Source organism: Odocoileus virginianus, chromosome 8, assembly GCF_023699985.2.
Source record: "Odocoileus virginianus isolate 20LAN1187 ecotype Illinois chromosome 8, Ovbor_1.2, whole genome shotgun sequence".
In the NCBI taxonomy this organism is placed as follows: Eukaryota; Metazoa; Chordata; class Mammalia; order Artiodactyla; family Cervidae; genus Odocoileus; species Odocoileus virginianus.
The window spans coordinates 21,911,700-21,938,632 of NC_069681.1; the positions used below are offsets into that span (position 1 = coordinate 21,911,700).

Consider the following 26,933-nt stretch of genomic DNA (forward strand, 5'->3'; position numbering starts at 1 on the left):
CCAGGACCCCTGCTTGGGCTCTCTGGAGAGAGGGGCCTAATCTGGCGGCGCAGAGTTGAGTTGACTCGGGCGCGACGGGCTCCATCGAAGGTCCCCCACGAGCCGGGGGAAGCCGTGGGGGTAACCAGGAAGCGCTCTCGGCGCTGTTGGCGCTGCGGTGTTCGGGAGCCCCCCTACCCGAGACCGTGACCCCCTTCGCCCGGCTCCCGGTGCTCGCCGGCCGCCGGCCCGCTCCCGGAAGCGGTGGCAGATGGTAACAAAGAGCTGGCCAGGCCGCCGCTGCCCGGGCTGCGGGACCCAGGAGTCCGGCGGTAGCTGCGGGGAGTGAGCGAGAGCCGGGCCATGAGGCCAGCTTCGCGGCGGTGAGGGGCAGCCGAGGCGCTGGTTCCTCCCTCCTCGCCGGCCGGAGGATTCGGGGGCGCGGGTGCCTCTGCTTCTCGGGCCGCTACACCCGGGAAGGCGGCTTCCCCGATCTTCCTCCGGCGGCTCCTGGCCTTGCTCTGCGGGGACAGACCTGCCTCCGGCCATCGAACGCCGGGTTTTCTCTGCGGGACTCAGAGGACCCGGCTCTTCCCCGAGCGGTCCTGAAGCTTTGTGTAAAGAAGCCGGGGAAGCCTGACGGGTTTTGTTTTGTTTTTTAATAAAAAGTTTTTATAAGTCCCCATTTTTAGAAATTTTTGCAAACTTTGAAGTCCTCTACCTCTTGGCGCATCCTTCCTGCTGCTCCTTGAGTCTTTCTCCTTAGCTGGAAACATTTTTTACTCTCGGAGCGGACCGGGGATGAACGTTTTGTAATTGAAACTGTAACTGGTTAAAACCTCTTCGAGATAGTAGTCAAGATGGACAAAAAGTCCTTTGAAATGGTGCTGGATGAAATTAGAAAGGTAATTGCACTTAATTCCTTCAATCTTTGAGTTACGAATTCTCATGATTTGTTCTCTTTGGGGAACTGCGAGCAGATTGTGTAAAATATGGATTTGAGGATTGCAAAACTGGTTGGAATTTTAACGTCTAGTGTAGGAGTTTATATCTTGATACATTTCACTATACAAAACGGAGATTTTTTTGCTGACTCTAAACTGCTTGAGAATCAGACCTGTATTGCGGAGCTTATGTTCAGAGCCCTCGGTTCCCAAGCCCGCCTTACAAATCTTGAATCACTGTAATTTTGGATAAGTGATTTCGTATTTCTAAGCGATTTCCTCATCTTTCAATAAGATTAAAAATGACTGAAAACTAGAAATACGTAAAAAGTTCCATTAACTGTGGTTATGATGACGGGATTTTTAAGTTTGTAAGCAGACTGTATTTGTTGCCTCGGCGGGACAAAGTTAGTATCCTAATAAAAAATGTGACATTAAGCTTAAAGGCAGATTCTTAGGAATGGGCTTCAGTAACTCGCATTTCAAAGCTCTTTTTCTTCTGCTTGCCAGGTTTTTTTGCTTCGTTTTGAAACTATTGTAGGTAGCCTACATCCCAGTAAACAGCAAAAACTAAAAAAAAAATTGGAATGTAGCCTTGAGGCTTAACAGTATTTTAAGCGCAAAAAGTTAAGTCTTTACAAAATTAAACCTGAAAAGACTAACTATTCGTATGTTAATACAGGGTCCTTTGCTTAGAATTTCAGTGCTGTTTCCTCGCCATTTTCATATTTTCAAGACCCTTGATTGAGGTGGAAAGACTTGTTACCTTGTGCACTGGTGATTATTACCTATTTCAGCTTATGAAATTATTAATAAAATTGCCTGTTTTTCTTCATTTTGTATAAAGCAAAATGCTGTTTTCCTTCATCCTTTGTAAATTTTTTTTTTTAAATTTGCTTGTTAGGTTACATTTGTAATGCTATTGAGTATTCTTTTTTGAATCAAAATGAAATTCCTGCTTTTGCAAATCCAGTTTGCCCAATGAAAATCTGCAATAAAATGTCAGCCTGCTGAGTACATACTTAGAATTTGCCACAGTTTGTTAATGAGCTGATGTTAAACTACTGTTTATGAGACAACAATTTGCTCAGGGAGAAGAATTGATTTCTTTTGGAAGCTATAGGGTGTCGATTTGTATATTCTCTCCCTGCTAAATTGTGGAAAGATGACATGGTAAATACTAACAAAAGGGATAGAAACTTTTCTAGAGATTAAAGTCAAATTCATAACATAAGTCCCTTATTTCTGGTCTGAAATCAAGATGAAATCTTTTTCTGCCTGTGCCAAATAATTAGATACATCAACATAGTACTAGGTTATTAAAATAGGGATGTATATGAATAAAATATCAGACCCCTTTTCCTCACTGAGAAGGCTCAGAAGATGCTGGTGAGTGTCTGGCAGTGAGAACACATTTCTGCATCATTGCTGACTGAGAGTGATTCTTTTTAGACTTGTATTTAAATTGTCTTAAGTGTTTTTGCCCTTTGAAAATAAATCTGTAAAACCAAAAAAAAAAAATTAAAAAAAAAAAAAAATAGGATGACAATACAGTGTATCTAAGTATGAGAGTCACTGTTGGATTTTCAAAATTGCTCTCAGACTTTGTAAATGTAAGTCAGTTTAAACCAGGCAATCTCTTCCTGAGTGTCATCATTATGTCTGTAGGTAATACTAGCTGTCAGTATTGTCATTTAAAAACAAAGGCATGTAAGAAGACACTAGAAAAAGAAATAGGAAGAAGAACGGAGTGGGGAAAGCAATATGTAATCTGCTTTCTAAGAAGAGGCTAATAATAATATTCATTATTGAGCACTTAGAGAGTGTGCCTGTTTTAAGCACTTTCTCCATGTGTCACTTGACTTAATCTGCCTAATAGCTCTCCAGGTGTAGGTTCTATACCCTTCGTTTTACAGATGGCAAGTCTAGTCTCTGGAGGTTAACTGCCAGCTCAAAGTTACCCAGCTGATAAGGGAGAGGGTTCAGTGTTCAAGGTCAGGGATTCTGACTCCAGGCTATGGTGTTGTGCCTGGGGATACAGCTGGGTCTCTCAGGTGCTGATGAAAGAACTAAGACATGACTTGGCATCAACACAGTCCAGGATTTGGGCCAGAAACTTGCTTTTGATTGTGTCCAATAATGGCAATAATAAACTCCCAAGAGTACATTATCCAGAATCCCATTCCCTTCCCTTTTTTCATGAAAATTCAACTACTGAAGCTCCCTGCATGTTTCTCTGTTAACTGGTCATGGTGTTCTAGCAGCATGATGCATGTAGAAAGTACAATTATGATTGTTCTGGAATGAATGCAAAGGGATTAGTTGATTTTGGGAGGGGGCGGAATATGACCATATTTCTATATACTAGAAGGTACTATATACTAGTACTGTCCATATTTCTATGTACTAGAAAGTGACCCCTACCATAAATCTAGTTATGATCTGGCACCGTACAAAGGGGATTAGTGGATTTTTAATGAGTGGTTGTTCGCAGATTGTGATAGTCTGGTATTTCCATCTCTAAGCTTAGCATGTAGTTGCCAGGAGAATCATACATGATTTCCTGTGGCTCCAGATGGTCCTGGGTCAAGGCCACAAACTTCTCTCTGAACTTACTCTTTACTATTTTAATCCTGAGGTGGGTAGTGATTGGTGTTCCCTTTTGTGGGTGAAGAGCCTCTCGGGGCAATTAAAATACCTCCCAGAGACCACACTGCCAGTTAGTGACAGGCACACAGGTTGGCTTCTGGGTTCATATCTCAGTAGAAATACTGAGAACCTGGACTAGACCTTGTTTAACCCATGTTTTTCTATCAGCCAGGTGCTCAGTAAATAATTATCTGCTAAATGAGTAGTTGCTTGTACATTTAACCTTAAAAATGATGGTTTGGTTGAATTTGGGGTGACTTAAAACTGCAATCACTTTTACAGGAATACTTAATTTATATTAATGTAAAATCTTATCTGTTACAATTCTATTCCGTTCCTTTGTAGGAGTGAGTAGGGAGGCCAGGGGTTTTCCTGGTGTCTAATTGTATCCCTAACAGCATGGAACCCCAAAGGTAGAACGTTACATCACCATGGTGACTTTATCAGCCTCTCTATCCCTGGGCTACAGAAGGTCTGCCGCGGTTTGAGTTGCATAGGCAGTTTTCATGTATGCATATTGCTGTTCTGCTTACATATATTTATTCTGTTTTTCTGTGTTTTTAGGCTGTTTTGACAGAGTACAAATTAAAAGCGATTGAATATGTACATGGATATTTCTCTAGTGAACAGGTATTCTTTTATTTATTTAAGCAAAAGCTTTTTTTTTAACAGTGATGTTCTGATTAGTGCCTTTACTTATTTACCTACTGGTCAAGGTCAGAATTGCTTTTACTTTGTTGCTCTGTTTATTCAGGAACTTTAGAAGCTTTCAGTTTTAACAGAAAACTTTACATAATTTATAGTTGGCATATTTTATAAGCATACCCACTTTTCATCATGGTATCATATACTAACATGATTTTAAAATGCAGTATCTGAAAAACATAGTTCAAAGTGTTTATATTCTGGGCACAGTATCATATGTCTGTAAACTTCTAATAGTTAACATACCCAAATTTGTACAATGTTTATGAATCAGTAATTGCAGAATTCACTACAGTTTATACAACTTGGAACAAACGGTGATATATGTTCTTATGTGAAGCCATGAATAAGAAAAAAAATAGCATATAATAAGTAGTTTCTGTATCTTCCAGAAGACTAATATTATCAGTGGGATCATTTAGTGGAAACTTTCACCCAGCTTTACGGGGAGTTTGCTGATTTTGAAAAATAGGTTTGCGTTTGTATACACACATGCAGAGAAAGCTGGATTTCCAAGGAATACTGGAAAATACTTGATAGAGATATGAAGCAGAAATAGAAATGTACATCTGGAGAACAGTTCTGGGAAACAGTGGGAATGTGAGTAAGGTAGACAGTGAGTGAAACTGTAGATTGAGTTAGTAAGTAAATGCCCCAACTTTTCATCTCTTTCTAAGACTTTCAAAACTGGAATAACCTTAAGCCTGTAGTTCTGCTTCCTAAATTCCTGAGAGCTACTCTGTGATTTGCACATGTTGCTACCTGTTTAATGAGTGGTTTCCAGATGTCTCATAACTTTTCACAGTGCCTTTTTTTTTAAAACTTAAATATTTCAGGAACATTTGTAATTTCACATAGCTGATAGCTTTTCTTTCCTTCTCTTGTATGTGTTTCTGTGTATACATGTGAAATTTTGCCGAAAACTTCCCATAGTAGAAATTAAATGACTTTGCTACAGTCATTAAAAATTTTTTCAAGCTACTTCCTAAGTGTGATCTTATAAGCCTACTTATTATAATAAATATCTCCCATCCTATATCATATATGATAGTTTATAAAGTTTTATGGTTGGTGTAGTCCCATAGTAAAAACATTATTCCCATAAAAGTAAGGGCATACTCTCTTACCAAGTTTGATAGAAAGTACACACATTAACTGTTTGCTACTTATGTATCTCTTAGTGAGGAGTGAGAAGTATTTTTACTCTTCTTTACATACCACCCTATTTTCTAGTGTTAACTTTGCTTTGTGGAATAATTGAACCGGGAACATTTTGAGGAACTCAGAGTAAAATAATTCATTAACCCGGATTTTATTACCCTCTCATCTTGAGTCTTTGTTGTTGTCCCTTTTGGGGTGTCCTTGAGGCAGTGAACCTGGTGGTGGTGGCCCCTCGGAGACGGCAGCGCTGTGGTCTCTGCTCGCCGCTCCCCGGCCATGGCACGGTTTCTCCCTCGTTCACTTGAACTTGGCTGGTGGTAGGAAAGCACCTGGCAGGCTGTGCCCTCAAAGTGACTTAGCATTTAGAAGCTGCTGGCGTGATTCAGGGTAATTCTCACCTTTTTAGAGACTAGATCTGTGGTCTAAATCAGAATAGTATGCCCTCCAGATCTGAGTTAGAGAGTAGAAGTCAGTGGATGACCACCACTAGACCACACCACTGAAGACCTTTTTCTATGATTAAAAAACTGTCATTCTTCACTAAATGTTTGAAAGCTTTCCGTTCATACTATATATTCCTAAGCAAACATTTTATGTCCATCTAGTACTTTTCCAACTTTCCTTTTCTCCAGGTACTTTCTTCTTCCCCTACCTTATACATTATTTCTAGAGCGGTGCTGTCCAAGACTTTCTGTAATGGTGGAAATGCTCTCTCTCTACACTAACCATGATGGTAGCTACCAGCTTCGCACGGCTGTTGAGCCCTCCCTTATCATGTGGCTTATGCCAGTAAGGAACTGAGTTTTCTCTTTGATTTGGTTTCAGTTGATTTAAATGTAAGTAGCTGCACGTGGCTACTCTGTCTCACAGTCTAAACTGGTGTCATGCTTATGCCTCGTCATCTGGGCCCCAGCAGCACACTTTGAATAGCGATTCAGAGTACGGAAATAAATCTTATAAAAATGTTGGCAAACACGTTGTCAGTAGAGCTAAATTAGTTCTTTGCTTTTCAGGTGGTTGATTTACTGAGATATTTCTCCTGGGCTGAGCCTCAGTTGAAGGCAATGAAAGCATTACAGCACGTAAGTAATTTACTTTTCCTTAGAATGTAGAATTTTAAGTATTTTGAATTCTCTTCTCGTTTTCTGTAATTCATCTCAAGTTGCAATTTGTTTGCTTTAGTTGCAGACACTAAATTCCGTTATACTTTATTCAAAAATAACTGTTAAAAACATTAAAGCTTCCCAAATTGTAAATTTCAATCATGTGTACTGTACTATTAAATGGTACAGAGTTCTAATTGGCAGATTGGAGTAGAAAATATTTATAGGCAAGCAAAACATAGGATTCAAATTCGTAAGTATTTTTATTCACTTCCGTTTCATGTGTCTTCACTCTCCTGTATTCAGTCTTAGAAGCATGGCCAGGCTGCTCTGTGCCTGCTTTTTTAGACCAGTGCTGTCCAAGTGTCCTTTCAGTGACAATGCGAGTGTTTCGTATCTGCTCTCTCCATGTAACCACTGGCTGCATGTGGTTTTTGTGCACTTCAAATGTGTCATCTGTCTGAGGAATGGTATTTTTAAGGTGTTGTTTGATTTTAATGTAAGCAAGCAACATGTCTAGTGGCTACCATATGGATGGCACAGTGCTAGAGCCTAGATTTTCAGAGGCTCCGAAGTCAAATGGGGTCTGACTGTATAGAGGGTCTTCCTGGGAGTATCAGGCACTGATAGCTTTAAAGAAATCTGCTGATCTTGAGGGCTTCCCAGATGGCTTAGTGGTAAAGAATCCATGTGCAAGTGCAGGAGACGCTGGTTTGATTCCTGGGTCGAAAGATCCCGTGGAGGAGGGCGTGGCAACCCACTCCGTATTTTTGCCTGGAGAATCCCCTGGACAGAAGGGCCTGGAGGGCTGCAGTCCATGGGGTCACAGAGAGCCAGCACAACTGAGTGAGCACGCATGCACATACAGACCCTTAGCTTCCTAAACTAATCGGCTTAAGGAAGTGTCTGGGTCTGTTAGTGCTTCTTCTCTTTAACACTTGCTTTGTTCTTGCTTTATTTAAAAAAAGAAAAGATTGTCTCACTCATTCACCTATCAGCAGGGGTTGAAAAATCTTTCTCTAAGGACCAACGAAAAGGAGAGCAAAGCAGAGAACTCTGTAAAAAAACTACTGTTGGGTACCTTGGCTTATTTTATCAGAACAGCAAACTCATGACAAAGCTCTGAAGCCAGCTTGCCTATCCACCCACCTTAGAATTAAAACTCAGAAGTGCGAAGGCTGCACAGCACACCTTCATGCACTTGGAGACAAAGGAAGTCTGATTTGACTGTGTTCATACTGAAGACTGACTTTGATGATTAGGTTCCATTCTGGACATTTTCATAAATGAGCTAGACCAGTAGATCCAAGGTCTTCAGAAATATATAATAAACTTACATATAAGGAAATCAATCTTTTGCAGATGTGTAACCTTCCGATAAAACTTTTAGATGTCAGTTTACAAACATGTAAGGGGGCATGCAGTTTTACCAATTCTTTTGGTGATACAAGGTTAGTAGTGTTTAAAAACAACTTCGGTTGATCAGTTGATTCTAACTAATCTCCTTATATTGACTTTGATTTTGAATTTCCTCCACTGATAACATAAATATATAAATTGACCTGCTTTTCAAAAACATTGGTATCCTAGACAAATATTAAATTATGTAACAGTCCATATAACCCTCGAGTGTCACAATGTACATTAACTTTCTTAGAAGTTCTGCAGTAAAAGAACCTGTTAATATTTAACCCATCTTTCCCCTAATCGTGTGATTGGAGTACCTTTTTTTAATAACACTATTCAGCACCATGGACTTCACTAGAAGTGCTGATTGTGACATAACCCAGCACTCTGACTGAGGAATTACGATTTTTTTCTAACTTTTTGAGCAATGTGTCTCCCTTATTTGTAAATAGCCTCTTTTTATATAGCCTTTCTGAGGAAAGTAGAATATAATTTTTTTTCTATAGATGAGCATATTGAGAGATGTGGATAAGAAAGAGCACATAGGAGAACTTAGTTCTTCAATTAAAGTAGTTACATTGAAAAAAACCTAGTTTTAATCCACATAGTTGTTAGGGCTTACTTTTGATGAAGCAGCTTTCATCTCAAATATTTATATTAAGAACATTTAATTATATTACCCCCCCACCCCCAAAAGGCAATTTCTGGCATGAAAATTTCTCATGTTGAAAGTAAAATTATTTTTTTTATTAATAGAAAATGGTGGCTGTTCACCCAGGAGAAGTGGTCAATATACTCAACTGTTTCACCTTCAGTAAAGACAAACTAGTTGCTCTTGAATTGCTAGCTTCGTAAGTATTTCTTTTTCTTTTTACTCAGAGAAAAATTTGGAAAACTTTTCAAACATCTTTTAACTCATTAGTGTATGTTAATGTGTCAGAATTATATTGGTAACCAGAACTAATAAAATGTACGAAAGCATAGAGCTGAATTCTTGTATCTAAGTAGCTAGTGTGCTCATTACACATGATTATAAACTTGTAAAATTAGTGGGGCTTATTGAGTTTAATTATTTTGATTTGTCTGCATATTGGTGACTTGCTTTGCCTTCCCACTCAGAATAACTTGAAAAGCTTGTTGATAAATCTAGAAGACTTATGGTTAGATGGGTTTTCCACATTCTGACTATGTATTTTTTTGCTTAACATACACTTATTCTCTCTGGATCTTATTTTCCTCAGTTGTGAAAATAAGGATCTTATCTACGTGGTAGGGATGCAGATTTTAAATACAGTAAGATTTAAAACACCCAGCACATCACTTGAGAAATGATTGTGAAATAAATTTGAGAAATGGATGATAGAGAAAAGGAACCTACTCTCCTATAAGTATTTATGAGAGTCTATAAATTGCTATTTATTTACAGCATATGCAGTTTTTAAGTCCCTAATATATTTATAAATGACCACAAAAACACAAATTTAAAATAAAACATAAGACTTCATTTTTAGATCAACCTTGATTTTTATGCATTTAGCACAGGGGTTTGTTTTATTGCCAGTAGTTCTCCTGACACTGACAGGGTAGATTTGCAAGAATCTCAAAGTAGTGATTTTTTTTTTAAATATTACTTTGTTACTTTCAAGTAGCCAGATAAACATCATTCAGTTACTATATTTACCATATTTATATAAACATGTTATTTACACTCATCAATCAAAACTGAATAATCATACTCTTCTTGTTATATCATGGAAAAAAGCTTACTTACATATATCTGTGTATTAAATGTGTATGTCCAGGTTCTTAAATGAAAAGCTGAATTGTTTTTCCTTGGTAGAAACATTGTTGATGCACAGAATTCTCGTCCCATTGAAGATTTGTTCAGGATAAATATGTCTGAGAAGAAACGGTGTAAGAGGGTACTTGAACAGGTAATTTCCTCCAGATTGCTGTATGAATGGCACATGGTTTTCCTGAGTGCTGATGAAGAAAACTGTACCAATCTTATTACTATGCTAACTTTTGATGAATAGCCTGCTATTCTGTGATGGGTTAATAATGACAGTGCTGCAGTCGGTGGCAGGGAACTAGAGGTTTTAGGAGTGGGAGGGGGACACTGGGGTATGAAGAGATGGCTTGAGAGTGAGAAGCCAGTGGCGCCTCAGTATGAGCCTCGTGGGCTGTTTATTCTCAGTCCCTTGGTAGCTCTGCCATGTCTCCAAGCTTTTGTCTTTATATGTTTAGGAACTAACTCAAACAGTAAAGAATCTGCCTGCAGTGCAGGAGACCTGGGTTTGATCCTTGGGTCGGGAAGATCCCCTGGAAAAGGAAATGGCAAACCCATTCCAGTATTCTTGCCTGGAAAAATCCCATGGACAGAGGAGCCTGGCAGGCTACCGTCCATGTGGTCACAAGAGTCAGACACCACTTAGCAACTAAACCACCACCAGGAACTTATTTGTCATCAAGCTTATTTTCATCAAACTCATAAAAGATGAATAATTATAAGGCTGAATTCCAGTTTGTTTATTTAAAATCTCTTAATAGTGGGAGAAGTCATACTTGTCCAAGTCTAGAAAACTTGATTTGTCATTCAAGGTAGTTATTTCTTAGGATTTTGACAGGTGGAGACTGGATTAGTGGTTAGAAACCTACTCAAGGAGGGCATGGACTGTTCCCCTAGGAGCTGCAGCCCAGTCGTATTTAGTCCTTGCACACAATTTACAGAATCCATTGTGAAGAGATCTTTGGGTAGGCGTCTACTAGTTGCGATGTTAAAAACATTCCGTTACCATTTAAATAATTCCATTTAAGTGAAGTGATTTTACTTACTAATTTCAGTTATGTTCACCAGTGGAAGTGCTGACTGTTGTATGAACAGATTGAATGTGATGCTCTTCCTCAATCCATCCTATTTAGCAGGGCTTCCGGAATACTAAATTTTGTGAGTATATTTGATTTTTTTTTTTAAATAGTCCTCCTTTTTGTTATGTTACAGGCTTTCAAAGGGGGCTGCAAAGCTCCTCATGCAATGATATCTTCTTGTGGAACAATCCCAGGAAATCCGTATCCCAAAGGAAAACCTAGTCGCATCAATGGAATTTTCCCAGTAAGCATACTTGTGTGGCTACATGTACAACTTCTTTGTATAAAATTTAGCACAGTTATGGTATTTAAAGAAAATGCCAGTTGATGATGCTTCTACAAAGTAAAGGGATTTTACTGTGTCAGCAACATAATTCATATATTTACCACTGAATGAAAGCTCATACATAAACTATATTAAAATATTTCTATAAAATATACAGAACAAGCCAGACAGAAAAGAGAGTGATTTGGTTTTGACTTGTTTTGGCAAGTATTTTAGAAGCACTGATTTACATGTAATAAAGGACTATTTTTCTGATTCTCAGTATTCTTCAGTTTCACACTTAAGTGTGTTTGGGAAATCCTGCATGAAGTGTCTCTTTTTTGGAGAATCACACTGCATAATAAAGGCTCTGAGAAGTCCCACAAGGAAGACACTTATTTTTATGTCACCCACTCTTCCTCAAATTTCTTTGTGAAATAGTGTTTTCAAAGAATGGTGTATTTTTAATTGCAGTGTGACAAATAGCCTTAAAACTTAGTGGATTGAAACAATAACCATTTAGCATCTCATGCAGTTTCTCTGAACCAGGAATCTAGGAATAGCTTTGTTTGGTTATGGCTCAGGGTTTCTTATGAGGCTGTAGGCATCTGATTGATTAGAGCCTGAGCCTGAGCTTCCAAGGTAAGTCGGGTACCTAGCAAATTAGCATTGAGGTTGGTAGGTGGGGGGTCTTTGTTCCTCGGCATAAGGACATTTCCGTAGTGCTGCTTGACTACCTCTCAACTCCACACGGCAGCTGACTTCTGCCAGAGCAGATAGTCCCGGAGACGGCCAGCGGGGGCCATGTTGTCTGTTATGGCTCAGCCTTGGGAGTCAAATGCCCTCAGTTCTGGAACATCCTGTTTGTTACATGGGTCAGTCCTGTTCATTTAGGGGGCTGTACAGGGACACATAGGAGCGGAGGATCACTGGGGGCCACCTTGGAAACCAGCTCCAAACTAGTATGTACCACTTAGAAACACAAACTATTAGGGGGACACATTGTAATAGGGTGTCCGCTTATTTTCATCTGTTAATTAGAGCAGTCTCGAGTGAGGTCGGTATAAGCAATCACACTTAATACTTACAGAGAACATCATTTCTTATTACTTATTTTCAACTGTAATATAAGTACTGTTTTTGATTCTTTGAGCATCAGATACAGGAGCTGTCTCTGTCTGCTCCTACTGTGCAGTGAAAAAATTAGAGCATACTTTCTCCTCCTCTGTCTCCCCATGTGTATCGTGTTTCCTTGAACCTCTGTACGTGTTATGAGATGAGGAGTGCGTCAGGATCATGAGCCAGGGCAGGACTGGGGCTGTGGTCCCTCCTTATACTCCTGCCAAGTTACGTCCTTTCTTCAGGGTAGCACAGCAAGGGTCTGCATTTGTTTTGTTTTTGCTTTGGGGTTTGTATGGGTTGTTGTTTTTTTTTAAATCTCAATTATCTTTCCTTTTTTTCTTTTTTTTGAAATAGGGAACCCCTTTGAAGAAAGATGGTGAAGACTGTACCAATGAAGGCAAAGGAATAGCTGCACGGATTCTCGGACCATCCAAGCCAGTATGTTTAGAAAATAAGTGACAGAACAAGTCTTCATGCTTACATCTGGTTTTCTGTCTATTCAAAGGATAAATTTCATTTTTTGTTGGGCGGTCTAAAGTGCAGTAGAAGCTCTAGGAAAGTGAACGGTTTCCTAGGGAAATACACTACAATTAGTTAACAGTGTTAAAGGCCCCTTTGAGGATTAATGGTGTATTTTAAAGGTAGACCAGTTGAACTGCTATTACCTTCTTTTTCTGCAGCCATATTCAGCAGTTTGCTTGGAGGCATGGAGAGTGGAGAGTTCACTTTAACTAAGGTTGAGGTATGACGGCTGGATTAGTGTTAGTATTAGTGAGGTGAGAACGGAGCCAGGAGGTGGAGCATATTTTCAAGGGAGTGATTGGAATATAAACTGAGCAGGAGAAGACAGCCTCATGAGTTGAAGGATTGTACTACGAGAGGCCAACACACAGCCGCCTTGCAGTCCTGACTGCCCACCTGACAAGAACTTGGGTGGCTATTGTTTACAGTAAAATAGTCACAGATCATAGTCTTTGCACAGAACTAGCACATTATCCAGGGCTGCCATTAAGAGTGCTGGAGAAAGTCTAGGTTCCTCAGCCCAGGGCATACCGTCTGCTCCAGGATGTGTGTGCCAGCCCCCTTGAGGGGGTGTGTGTGCTTTCTCATCCTCTCCATCTCTAGTTACAGTTGCAGCATGTGGCCTAGCTTTGCTTACCTCTGGTCCTCTGGAGACCAGCTCTTTGAATGTTCTTTCATACCTAAGTCCTGTAAACTCTAAAATGGAAGATTTGTGGATTTCAGAAGGTAAAAAGACTAAGCTACTGAATTTATAATTCCAGTCAGCATTCTACTAGAGTTGTCAGAATGCCAAATGCCAAAGGAAACAGCGCTTGTTTCTTTCAAAGAGAGAAAAGGGGGTAAGGACAAGAAGATGACTTTCCAGGAGGATGTGGGAAGTTCTTGGGTATAAGATTCTAGAACCTGGTGGGTTTCTTGTGTTCCATGGGAGGAGACAGGACTCCTTGGGTTAACCTAGACTGGGTCAGAGAAGAATCTGCTGTTCAGGATGAGGTGGGCCTTTTGTTGGAGATGATCTGCAACGGAAATAAAAAACTCACACCTCCACAGCAGGCCAGGTGGAGTTGAGTTTGAGCAAACTCCAGGAGATGGTGAAGGCCAGGGAAGCCTGGCGGGTCTCAACGAGTTGCACATGACTGAGCGACGGAACAGCAGCCAGCAGCAGCAGTCTATGGCAGGGTCTCTCTTTGGACTTAATCGGAGCCACATTTATTAAAGCAAAGAAATGTCCCTCCTTTGTGCCATTTGTTAGTGCAGCGGCAATTGATATTGCTGGGGCATTTTTGGCCTCTTAGGCCTAAATGTTTTGCAAGTCAAGTTGTATTTTGTTTTGCCAGGAGACAGCTTCCTTGATGTTCTGCTAACTGCTGTACTTTCCCCTCTCATTCTAGCCTCCTTCAACATACAATCCACATAAACCTGTTCCTTACCCGATACCTCCATGCCGACCACACGCAACTATTGCACCAAGTAAGGAGCTCTTTCAGAGTTTACTTTTTTTTCTTTTTGCTCTTTATTTATTAAGTTGAAAGTAAAGGTTGGTATATATACTCTGGAAATCCGGACCACTCAAGAAGTGTGCTACCCTGAGCTTTACTTTGCCCACAGTTGGTTACTCTAGGGTGGTCTACAGCAGTGCAGAAGACTAAGAGTCTCATTTAGAATATTTTCCTTTTGATAAGTTAATTGTAGATTTTTTTCATTGTTAATTATTTATATAAGCTTTTGCTTATGAGTAAATCATCTTGAATCCCTTTTTTGATAGCTGGTATTCAAAGACATCATTAGCACATTTAACTTGAAAGGGCCAAATGTGTGTGCTTGACAGAAAAGGCAAATCATACAAGTCTGACAGGTTCTGCCCACCATGCCCTTCAGTGAGTTATGCCTGGAGTAAGCCTACACTGGGGAATAGAAGTCTCTGCTTCTCATTTGATATCACTGTTCACCCAAACCTCCATGTAAAATGCAACTATACTGGATAACACAGTTTTAGAAATAAAGTAGGTAGCTGCGTCAATACAGCTTGAACTCGGAATGATGCTAAATCATACATTTTTTTTTTTCTATTATATTTTTATTTTAGGTGCTTATAACAATGCAGGTCTGGTACCGTTAGCCAACGTCATAGCTCCAGGAGTGCCCCCGCCACCTCCATATACTCCTAATCCAGTAACAGCAGGTAAAATCAGGTTGTTATGGGGTGTTAAAAGTCAATAACTTTCTCATCATACATTCAGAGAGGACGGATGTGTGGTGTGGTGTTGTCCTAACAGGGAGCACAGCCCCCAAGCCTGCTGATGGAGCCGAGTGTGACATCCAGGCTCCACTAGAGTGGTCTTGGCCCACATGCAGCAGATTTCTGTGTATTAACTTTGTAGCCTGCAGCTTTACCAGATTCACTGGTGAGTTCTGGTAGTCTTCTGGTAGCATCTTTAGGATCGGCATCTCTTTAGGGTCTTCTCTGTACAGTCAGTATCATGTCATCTGCAATCAGTGACAGTTTAACAGTTTCTTTTCCAGTTGGGGTTCCCTTTACTTCTTTTTCTTCTCTGATTGCCATGGCTAGGACTTCTAAAACTGTGTTGAATAAAAGTGGAGAGAGTGGACATCCTCATTCCTGATCTTAGAGGAAATGGTTTCAACTTTTCACCATGGAGTATGAGGTTAGCTGTAGGTTTGTAGCATATGGGCTTTATTATTTTGAGGTAAGTGTGAACACGAGCAGGCCGTGGAGACAGGAACCATTTCTCCTGAGTAGGACACTGACAGGCAGTGGACAAGCGTCTCTGACCTAGTGGAGTGTCACTGTTAGGCACCTTCTTTCTGCCATGGGGAGTAAAGTCTTGTTAGAAGGTGCTCAGAAGTACTTTGCCTACCCACACGCTTTCCAGGTCAGCCTTTCCTTGGGGCCCATTGGGAACTCAGGAAATGAAGTGTAAATGTTTTTTTCTATCTTGTCAAATTGCTCCCCCAAAAGACTGCACCTGTTTATACCAGCCAGTGAGGGTATATGAGCATACCGTTTCTCCACACCCTTTCAAAGTGGAATGATAACAGGCTTTTTGTTTTACCTTTGCCAGTCTGATACACTGATTCAGCTGGTTCCTTCTTTTATCTGTCTTTTACAAAAGTTTATTTCATTCAGCTGTTTGACTCCCCTGAATTTTGTCTTGTTTAGGAAACCCTTCCCCAACCCAGTAGTGCAGCAACATCTGTATTCTCTAATTGCTGTTGTAATGATTGTTTTTAAGTATACAGCTTTTCATTCACTTGCCATTTATCTCTGTGTGTGTGTAGGGTATGGCTAGAACTGAAATTAAGTTCTGTCTTAATTTACTTTTGCCCTTCCCCAAGACTAAGAGTTACTTACTAATGTTTAATAAATTCATTGTTTTCTAGTCAGAATGGCTCTGGTGTTTGCCACGGAGTACTCTGACTGATTAAAGTTGCAAAATCTTTTTTCTAAAATTTATCATTTTATTTCTTGCCCTTAGTCACAGTATGTTTTAACCTTAGGGTTTTACATTTTTGCCTAGACAGACAGAGGTTGTGAAAGAAAAGCTGGAACCATGTTGCCTTAGTTCAGGTATTCTTAACCGTAAGTAGTTAGGCCAGGTAGTCTGGGTCTTTTAAGATTCCTACTCCATCTGGAATTTATTTTCATGTGGGGTGAAGTAGACGGTTATCTTAATTTTTTTTCCAGACAGTAGTCGGTTTGTCCATGCCAGCACTCTTTATTAATTAATCTGTTTTCCCTGCTGCTTTGAAATAATACGTTTATCTTAACTTTTCATTTACACACATGGCTCTAATTCTGGGCTCTTTATTCTGTTCTAGTCTAGTTACTTTATGTTGCGATGATACCATATTGATTTAATTAGCAGATTTATAGTATATTCTGACATTCGATAAGGCTAGCTTTCTCTCACTGTATTTTTGTATCTTTCTTACCCACTTTTGGAAATTGATTCTTCCATGTGAACTTTTAAGATCACCATATGCAATTAGAAAAGAATTTATGTATTTATAGTTACACAGTAATTTGGAGAGATGACATTTTTTATGATATTAGATTTTACCATTTAATTATATATGTGTGTGTGTGTGTGTGTGTGTGTGTGTGTGTGTGTGTGTGTGTTACTTTAAATCATGGCAACTGGTAGTGTTTTTCCAGGCCTTATGTTATTTGCAGTAAGTGTTTTTGGAGGGTGTGGGAGGTTTAATTGAGTTATAGCTGATTTATAATATTGTGTTAATCTCTGCTTCTTTCAAGAAGATTTTGTAGTTTTCTTCATATAGGTTTTTTGCCTTAGGTTTGTGTCTAGGAATTTTAGAGGAATTTTTTTGTTACAATTATAAATGGATATTTCATTTTTAGGTACTTGTTACTGATTTCCTATTTTAGGTTTTGTTTTTTTTTTTTTCTTTGAAAGTCTCTTTTTCTGGGTATAAAATGTTTCAGCTGACTTGTACTTTACTGAGTATAAGTAAGCCGCCTGCCCCCCTGCCCACCCCAGCCTTATTGGGTATTGGTATTGACCCTTATTGGGTCCACACTTCTTTTTTGTTTTCATTTTTCATAAGTCTTTTGCCTGTATCTTTATTTTTAATATTGTTTTAGAGTTTTGTTTATTTGGTAAGTTAGTTGTTTTGTAAATTATATATATCTAGAATCTGATTTTCGTAAACCAGTGGGGAAGAGACCTTAATAGGGGTTTCAGATAATCATAAAAATTGTATATTCTTAGTCCTTCCATTTTATTTTTATGCTCATTATTATTATTCTTTTATTCAAGTTTTTCATTTTTCTTATTTTTGTTTACTTGGATTCATTCAAATTGCTTTAAAATTTTTAAACAACTTTTCTTGCTCCTACTCAAACTTAGAATTTCTATCTTTAAATATCACTAGTGATCATCTTCATATTCTTAGTAGTTATCAGTGTACATAAAGTAAAAACAGCTATCCTGCATCCCACCGTTGACTTCCCTACTCCCTCTCCTTGATCATCAATTTGTGTCTCTTTATGGAATACTATACATTTTTCTTTCTGTGCCTCTGAACTCATGGCTTCTTAACTTTGTGACTTCTCTTTGATGCCTTGTCCTCATATACTAATTTTCTTCTAGTAGAAAATTTCTCTAATCAGCTTTTTCAAAAAGGGTAGAGGTGTAGGATTATAGATGAGAAACTCAATTCTCACTAATTTTCTTTTCTTTATTAGAACCTTAGTCTTTTTCTATAAACTTACAAAGAAGACATGCCTTATCTTTAGAGTTCACAAATGTCTTTAGTCTTGGAGTTCAGACATTTCCTCAGGATGTTTAGATGTGGATCTTATGGTTAATCCTTCCAAGAACTCTGTAAGCCCTTTAGATGTGAAGACTCAAGTCTTTAAAGCTTTGGAAAATTTTGTCTTTATATTCCTTTAAATTAATGATATTTCATCTCTTTTTTTCTCCTTCTAGTACTCTTATTTTTCGGTATATTTGTTCTAAGTCTCTTAGCTATTCATTCGATATCTTTAAAATTTTTTTTTGCCATTTTAAATGGAACTTTTAATTTCAACTATGTAATTTAACTTTCAGTAGTGTTATTTCTAATCTTCACCATTCTTTGCATTTATTAACTTAGAGTAGATTTTTATGTCTAAAGTCTTCAGCTTCTTTGCTCATTTTCTTACAATATTACGTGTGTATATATTCTTCATTTGCATTACAAGATTTTAAAGTTCTTTTTCTTTCATTAAATCCCTGGATAGACACTGTCTAAGTTTATTTGTGCTCAAGTCCCTTAAACAGGCTGGGTCTTTGTTGCTCACTATGTCAGGGCTTGTGGATTCCCTTTTTGCACTTTATGCCTGTCACACTGATGCTTTCTTGAGCAGTTACTGTCAAGCCTTGAGAGGTCATTTGTTTGCCAGTGTATCTCTGACTAATGGCTGGGTAAGATGGATCCTTTCCCACCGGGCTGGAGAGGAGTGTGCTAAGGCTGTCAGTCTCATGGGCTTCAAATCAGCCTCAGCTCGGACAGTTCCCCCGACATCTCCTAGCATGGGGCCTTTTCTAGAACTGAGTACAGCGGTGGACAGAGCCACTTTCTCAGTGTGCTAGCTGATGCACCCGCCTTGTGAGATTGGCCCCTCAGGCGGCAGTGGATTCTGCCCTCAGCACCCACCTCCCACTTCCAGGTCTCCCCTGCATTGTAGGCAGTGGTGCCCAGCAGAGTGCTTAGCCAGTGACAGCAGCTCCTGTCTGCACTCTCTCCTAGAAGGCACACCAGGCCTTCCACCACCTTCCCTAAAAGCCTTCTTAAATGAATCTATAAAATAGCAGTGTTTGCTTAAAGCCCAATAAGGAGAAGTGGTAGGGACAATTGCTCATAATCCTTGGCAGTCTTCGTATAGTTACTACTATGATTTTTGTCTATTTCCTTTTTTTTTCTCCTATAGGCATATGTTTTTTTTCCTAACACAGTACACATACATATTCTGGGTTTTTTTTCTTTTACCTCAGTCTCTGATTATTATGATGGTGAATAATTTGATTAAAGCTGGAAATCAACTTTTATTTATTTATTTTCTCATAGAGAATGAGGACCTCTCCAGTCAGACAAAACCTACACAGAATCAAGGTAAGCACCAAATTTGATGTCTGTTCTGGCTGCCTGCTCTGTTTTTCACTGAGATCAATTTGAGTTTGAGTGTATTTGAAATCTTTATGCTTTAGGGAAAGTTCCTGGTTAAAAAATTTAATTTATCACTGCTTGCTAAAAGTGACTTAAGAGTGATACATTTTATTTATTTATTTATTTATTTTGTGTGTGTAATAAAGTTTTATTAAAGTATAAAGGAGATAGAGAAAGCTTCTGACATAGGCATCAGAAGGGGGCAAAAGAGTACCCCTTTTGCTAGTGTTAGCAATGGAGTTATATACTCTCTAATGAATCCAAAGAATGTCTGGAGGTTGCAAAGACCTCACCAGCCCCACTCCCATAATTTACATTTTAAGATAACAGAGTTGGCTAGAAGGTTTAATCCAAAGATTGTCCTCAGGCAGGATACATCCTTATAAAGACCAGACCTACTCCCATAATTTATGTTTTAAGATAACAGAATTAGCCAGAGGGTTTAATCCAAAGACTGTCCTCAGGTAGGATACATTATTGTTATATAAGCCTAAGGAATGTAGAGGAAAAAAAGTAAAAAAGTTTGTCCTTTCTTCCTCCTTGAATATCCCAGACCTCTCTCTCCTTGGGGACGGACCCCTAGACTTCTTATCAACCTGCCTAGGAAATGATTCTCTCATTCCCCCTTTTTCTTTTAGGAGAATTATGTTGCCTAGGGAAAAGGGGCATCGTTCTTATTCCATAAATGCTTCCGAGCTGACAAGGGGCGTTGTCCCTAAATTGGTGAGGCAACATATTCTCCTAATCCTCATAGTGAGGATGTCTGATCCAGGGGCTCCAAGTAATAGTTGGAGGAGGCTGTGGCACTCATAGGAGCTCGGACAACTATCTGTAAATTAAAAACTTTTAGACGGTTAGAAAGAGTGATACATTTTATTTAAAAATAAAATTTTAATGGTGGTACATTTCATACACACAGCATGCAATGTGTAAAATATAATCTATAAAATGCCTATCTTATAGAATCATCTAAGAAAGCTTTTAACTAACTGGATTTAAAAATAACCATATGTCTCTGTGTGCTGTTTGTAAAACTTTGAAGCAGTCTCAGCGCTGTGTGGCATTGTATCTGCATTCAGTTTACATTACGTGATATTCGAAGCCTCATTTCCTTAAATATATAAACAACATTTCTTTTTGATAAAAACTCTTTTTTGACAAATGCTGTGTCAGATAGATCTTTTAGACTTAATTATTTCAATAAGTATTCGGAGTAGTGTAATTTAATGTAAGGAAAGAAGAAGGAGTTGAAGAAGGGGCAGGAGAGCAGGAAGCGGAATCCGCAGGTGAAGACGAGGCAAGGCCTCCCCGTGGCAGCAGCTCTGTGGCATTTTGCCCTCCCCGTAGTGGAGGGTTTGTGTGGTCAGGAAAGAGATGTTCTCCGCTGTGAGATAAAACCTGGGGCCAGTTCTTATGTAGCAGAGGAGCACATGAATCTGATCATCACAGTGCACGGGTAGGAGTCTTGGTGGGAGAATTCCATCCCCTGAGAATGTGTGGAAATGTGCTTTTTAGCTGGTAATTTTTAAGGCGGTAGCAGAGCAGGGAGGAAGGGACCCTAAGTGAGATGTCAGGACATAAGTGTTTGATCCTGGCTCTGGCACCACCCGCCTTTGTAACCTTGAGCAGCTGATTTAGCTTCTAGCAAAGGGAGATTAAGGAAACTTCAGCCTTTATGCTCAGCTTTGTTAACAGACCTGTTTTTGAAGAGAATAAACAGATTAAGTATCATCAGCACCTTTGTTAGGAAGAGCACACTTTGCTTTTCCTTTGTTGTGTTATGTTAGCATGCTTAAGATTGTTTTTCCTTTTTGAACCATGTTAAGAAACAAAACACAAACAAGTACAGTGCCTAAGAACACAAGTGTGACCAGCCTTGCTGAAGTCTTGGTTCCATGGCTTCACAGCTGCATGACCTTTTTATCATCATCATTATTGTTATCACTGTGGTAAGATCTCTTATTGAGATCTACCCTTGTCACCAATTTTTAAGTACACAGTATAGTATTCTTAACTGGAGGCATGGTGTTGTACAACTGATTTCTAGAACTCACTCATCTTGCATAACTGAAATTTTATGTCCTTTGAACACCACTCAATAGCTGCATGATCTTTTAACAAATTACTTAATCACACGAAGCCTGAGATTGCCCATCTGTAAAATGGGGGTATTAGTGCCTGTCTCAGGGTTATATGAGTACAAGAGAAATGACGGGTGTAAAGTACTTAGCACAGGATCTAACACATCGTGTTTTGTGGTTAACAACCAAGTTAGAGGACAGGAAAGTGGTATTTACCATGGTGTGGTTTTGGGGGGTGGGGGGGGCTTCATTTCTGTTTTCTTCCATTTTGACTGCAGGCACTGTGATTAATAGCGCACGGCTTTTGTGTCATTATACATAAAGATCTCCAACAGAGGTTGCTATAAAGAACACTGGGACAGCTTGGCTTTCCCTTGCCATCTGTCATTAACTACATGGTCCTCAGCATGAAGTTAAACGACAGGGAATTCTCAGATGTTTTTTCCACCAGATGTTTCCCAACCAATGTTAACCTAAATCATTTTTTGGTACATTATTTACAAACACAAAACTAGGCATATATTCCTTGTGCTTCTAGTTCTTATAAAACAAATGGAATACAGAGCTACAAACCTATTTTCATATGTACTCTCAACTTAAAATGATACTGATTTTCTTGAAACTAAATTATTGCTCATGATATGAATATGGCATGAACTACAGATCTTTTGAGTTTGATGTTTATATATTTGTGCTTTACTATTTGTCAATTCTCCTCCCATACTGATTATCTAAAACAGCTGTAAAATTTGTTCAGCTCCGTGTAGTACCCTTTGGCCATCACTTAGCACAAAAGTATTATGTGGACATGGGCTTCCTCTATTCTTTTCCTATGGTCCCTTCTCCATCCGTGATTAACACAGTGCATCACTTAATGGACCATGTCAGCTTCCTTATGTCCAGGGTCTCTATTTTGCATAGATTTAAAAGTTTAAGTCTTAGTCCATGAAAAGGTCTTTCAGTTGATTATCGCTGCAAAGGGAACATTCTCTGTTTACTGCTGAAACAGACTTCAGTGTGAATATAGCATGGACAGTAGTTGTCATTATGACATTACCTACTTAAGTCTTGCATTCCTAAGTCTTGGCACCAACAAGATCAGAAGCTAACGTTTTCATTAGTTGATTCAGGAGGGAATCCCAGGCATTCCCAAAACGCTTGTATTATTTGTAGAGTTTATCAGAATAAAAGTACTGTAGCAAAGTCTAGAAGTTTTGAGAATAAGTCTTTGGATGGGCTTGAGAACTGCAGCTGAGGTAATCGTGAGGTGTCCAGTGCAGCAAATACTTAACTAAACACGTAAACGCCAGGCACTGGGCTAGGTGTGAAGATTAAAGATGAACTAGATGTGGCTTTTGCCCCTAAAGCCTAGGACAAGCCAAGTAAAGTTAGAGATTAAGATATGTAGAGGGGTCAGTATGAGAAAGTGCTTGGGGGAAAATCTGTAGAGATTGGTAATCAACTCACAGAGTGGCAACCAAGAATACTGCAGGGATGGCCTGAGTATACTGATGACCTTGTGTGCCTCTAGAGGGGATGATGTCCTAGAGTTCTTCAGAGAGGAAATGACTTCTGATACTACTCTAGGCAAGTAGCCTGAGAGAATGAGTACACCAACACTAATCACAAAATAAATTCTTTGAATTTTTGTAAAATTGGGAATCTATGAAAGGAAAGTTTTATTTGCTCACTTATCAAGGCTTCCTCACTGTGAACGGGAAGGCTGTGCTGATCAGAGTTCAGAGCTCTGCAGGATCTAACCGCGGCTGCCTGGTGAAAATGGAATCCAGCAATGTGAACACTGCAGTAGCTTCTTAGACCTGTCATTGATTTTTCTTTGACATCTGTTAAATATTACATAAACTTTTATCCATTTTCTTTTGAGTTAACATTTGAACTCTCAGCCGTGATGATAACCTCTAGCCTCTCCTCCTCTCCCACCGCAGCATTCTCCACCCCAGCCAGTCAGCTCTTTGCCCCTCATGGCTCCAATCCCTCCACACCCGCTGCAACTCCGGTTCCTACCGCTTCCCCGGTCAAGGCAGGAACTCATCCATCAGCATCCGCCACCGCCAGCCTCCCGGGGATAAACTTGCCGAATGCCGTCCTTCCTGTGTTCCCGGGGCAGGTTTCTGCCGTTCACCCGCCTCAGCCGATGACGCCAAATCCCACGGTGATCAGGACGCCTTTGCTGCCGGCCGCCACGGTGACCTCTGTCCACAGCACCACGGCCACACCCGTTCCTTCCGTGTTTTCTGGCCTCGTTCCCCTGCCGGGTCCTCCCGCCGCCTCGGCCCCGGCCCCGGCCCCAGCCCCTCAGGCCACGGCTGTGCCTCGGGCCACCACGGCTTCCAGTGAAACGTTCACCAGCCTCCCCTTCCCCGCCACTACTACCGCCGCCGCCACCAACAACCTCAACTCCGCTTCGCTCTCGTCGGTTTTCGCGGGGCTTCCCTTGACCCTGACGCCGGCGTCCCAAGGCGTGTCCAACCCGACCGCCTCCGTCATCACGGGGGGCTCAGCTCCCGGTGTCGCCTGTCCCCTGGGTGTGAACAGCCCCCTCCTGTCCGCCCTGAAAGGCTTCCTGACGTCCAGCGACACCAGCCTCATCAGCTCCTCCGCCCTGCCCTCTGCGGTGACCAGCGGGCTGGCCTCGCTCTCCTCCCTGGCCAACCAGGGCGCCAACCCCCCGGGCTCAGCCCCTAACAAGGGCTACGGGCCGCCGCAGGCGCCCACGCCGGGCCTGGCGCTGTTCCCCGGGCTGCCCTCGCCAGTGGCCAGCGCGGCGGCCTCCACGCCCCCCGCCCTGCCCGCGCCCGCCGCCCTCTCCTCCGCCTCCTCGGGGCCAGCTGTGGTGGGCTGCGGCTCCTCGGCCGCCCACCCGCACGGCCCCGCGACCCCCGCCGTCACCACCCTGCCCGTGGTGGTCAAGACGGAGCCCACCAGCCCCACGCCCTCGGCCTTCAAGGGCCCGGCCCCTGCCGCCGCGGGCGCGCTGGGCCTTTCTGGGGCCCTGGGCCGGGCGTACCCCGCGGCCTCGGTGCCCATCAGCCTGCCGTCCTGCCTTAACCCCGCGCTGCCGGGCCTCCCGGGGCTGGGTGCGCCCCTGACGGGCTCCAGCGCCCTGCCTGCCCTGCCCCTGGCCCCGCACGGCGGCTCCACGCCCATCACCCCGGTCTTCACCGCCCTGCCTCCGTTCACGTCCCTGACCAGCAGCTTCCCCCTGGCCGCCACCCCAGCCCTCAACCCCCCGGCCTCCGCGCCCGCTGCCCCCGCCTCCACCGCCGCGGCGCCTCCGCACCCCGGCTCCGGCTCCGCAGCGCCCGCGCTCCCCGGACTCTCGGCCCCGGCGCCCGCCTCAGCGGCCTCGGCCTTCCCCCTCAGCCTGCCGGCCGCCGTGCCCTCACTCTTCTCCGTGGCGCAGGGCCCATTGCCGGCCTCGGCGCCCTCCTACCCCGGCTTCTCCGTCTCCAGCGCCCCCGGGACCCCCGCGCTGCCCGCCTTCCCGGGGCTGCAGCCGTCTGCCACTGGTGCCGCCACTGCCCCGTCGCCAGCGCCTGTCCTCCCGGGCTTCGCCTCTGCCTTTAGTTCCAATTTCAACTCGGCTCTGGTTGCGCAGGCCGGGTACGTGCATGGTCTGGAGAGAAGGGAGGTGGTTCTCCACACTACTGATCATGCATGATCTTGAAGTCATTGAAATGAGTCAGAAGCGAATTGTTGGTGGAAAATTATCTTTTTCGGCCGACACTTAAAACGGCTTGAAATGTTTATCCTAACATGTTTCTTGTTAAGATAAATGTATACAATATCAATATCTGCTCAGATAATCAGCAGGGATTCCTGGTGGCTCAGACGGTAAAGAGTGTAATGCAGGAGACCAAGGTTCGACCCCTGGGTCAGGCAGATGCCCTGGAGAAGGAAATGGCAACCCACTCCAGTATTCTTGCCTGGAAAATTCCATGGACAGAGGAGCCTGGCCCAGTACAGTACGTGGGTCACAAAGAGTCAGACTTGACTGACTTCACTTTCACTTTCTTTCAGGTAACTTGAGGATTTGCATTTGGTGATTTATGTTGATGACAAAACAGCAAAACATAAACTCACTGAATTCAGAATAATAGACCTGATAATGCAATCAGTGCCTAAAACCTATGTAAAATGTGTTTATAGTTCCTTACAATAGAGAATTTCTAGGATGTTTTTTAGCATCTTAAGATAGTGTTTGACAGAAGCAGTAGGTTTTATGTCTCACTCACGTGTTGACCCGTTCTCTCTGTTGTTTCAGCTTATCATCTGGACTTCAAGCTGCAGGCAGTTCAGTTTTTCCAGGCCTCTTGTCCCTCCCAGGCATCCCTGGATTTTCCCAGAATCCCTCACAGTCATCCCTGCAGGAATTGCAGCATAATGCAGCTGCACAGTCAGCATTGTTGCAGCAGGTGAGCAGCAGTGCCTGGAGCAAATAAGGATGGTAACGTGTGTAACAGAGCTTCTGTAGTGATAACCTTGCAACACAGACAGTGGTACTCCAGCACTGACCAAAATGGCTCTTAGCAGAATGTCTGGAGATTTGACGATTAATTCCCTCCCCCAAATCTACAAATTATCCTTGTTTTCCTTCAGGAGATAACAAAGGTGGTAGAATATATTCATCTGTGTGTTTTTCCTGCTTAAGAGACTTAAATCTCAGTCTGGAGCTTTTTGCATACAGAATCTTTAGGTGTTACAGTTAAATTTTAGCTTGTCTTTTGTAGTTAAACCTAAAGTAGTGGACCATTGAAGTAAATTTTCTCCAGAAAACCTGTTCTCATTTTAAAGGCATTTCTATGCACCTCTACCATCTGAAGAAGTCTGAATGTTTCTTAAAAATTTCAGGAGATTGAACAGACTTACCTTGCCCCAGCATTTTTTTTTTTTTTCTTTTAAAAAAAGAAGTGGGACTGGAAAAAGCAAGCACAGGCCTCATGGAATTTGGCATTCTGCTCACCTGTGCATTCTTCTTTCCATCAGGTCCACTCAGCGTCAGCTCTGGAAAGCTACCCAGCTCAGCCAGATGGGTTTCCTAGTTACCCTTCGGCACCAGGAACACCGTTTTCTCTGCAACCAGGCCTGTCCCAGAGTGGGTGGCAGTGAATATATTTTAACGTATATGCTCCTGCAGAGCAATGTCAGAATTGCCCGAGGACTGCAGACTTGCCCGAGGACCGCAGTCTGACAAATGTGAAGTTGGCCAGAAGTCAGGAAATGAGGCTAGGGATGATCCTGGGGAAACTGTGATAAGAGTTTTAAAAAAACACAGTTGCATTCTTTAAAAATGTTTTAAAGTGTGAACACTCCCCTATGTAAATATACCAATGACAAATTGTACGGAGAATAATATTTTAAAAAGTATTTGGGGACTTTTCACCTGTACCCTGTGACATTTTGAATGGTGTATGTG

The 26,933-nt window shown here is 41.5% G+C and overlaps 1 protein-coding gene across 1 annotated transcript; it reads left to right on the plus strand.

Annotated features, from left to right (window-relative positions):
* The first annotated feature begins 17 nt into the window (after positions 1-17).
* Positions 18-26,712, plus strand: PROSER1 (proline and serine rich 1). The gene is made up of 13 exons (XM_020897132.2): positions 18-884; positions 4,137-4,202; positions 6,452-6,520; positions 8,705-8,799; positions 9,789-9,882; positions 10,950-11,060; positions 12,558-12,641; positions 14,117-14,195; positions 14,812-14,907; positions 19,317-19,361; positions 23,443-25,120; positions 25,782-25,932; positions 26,504-26,712. Exons 1-13 carry the CDS (start codon positions 840-842, stop codon positions 26,624-26,626), a joined length of 2,736 nt encoding a protein of 911 aa, XP_020752791.2. The 5' UTR covers positions 18-839; the 3' UTR covers positions 26,627-26,712.
* The last annotated feature ends 221 nt before the right edge of the window (positions 26,713-26,933 follow it).

What these genes read in the sequence shown, in the direction of transcription:
- PROSER1 (XM_020897132.2), top strand. Translation starts at nt 840, where the DNA reads ATGGACAAAAAGTCCTTTGAAATGGTGCTGGATGAAATTAGAAAG. An exon ending in TGCTGGATGAAATTAGAAAG is followed by an intron (nt 885 to 4,136) that starts GTAATTGCACTT and finishes CTGTGTTTTTAG; the next exon opens with GCTGTTTTGACAGAGTACAA. An exon ending in TCCTAATCCAGTAACAGCAG is followed by an intron (nt 14,908 to 19,316) that starts GTAAAATCAGGT and finishes ATTTTCTCATAG; the next exon opens with AGAATGAGGACCTCTCCAGT.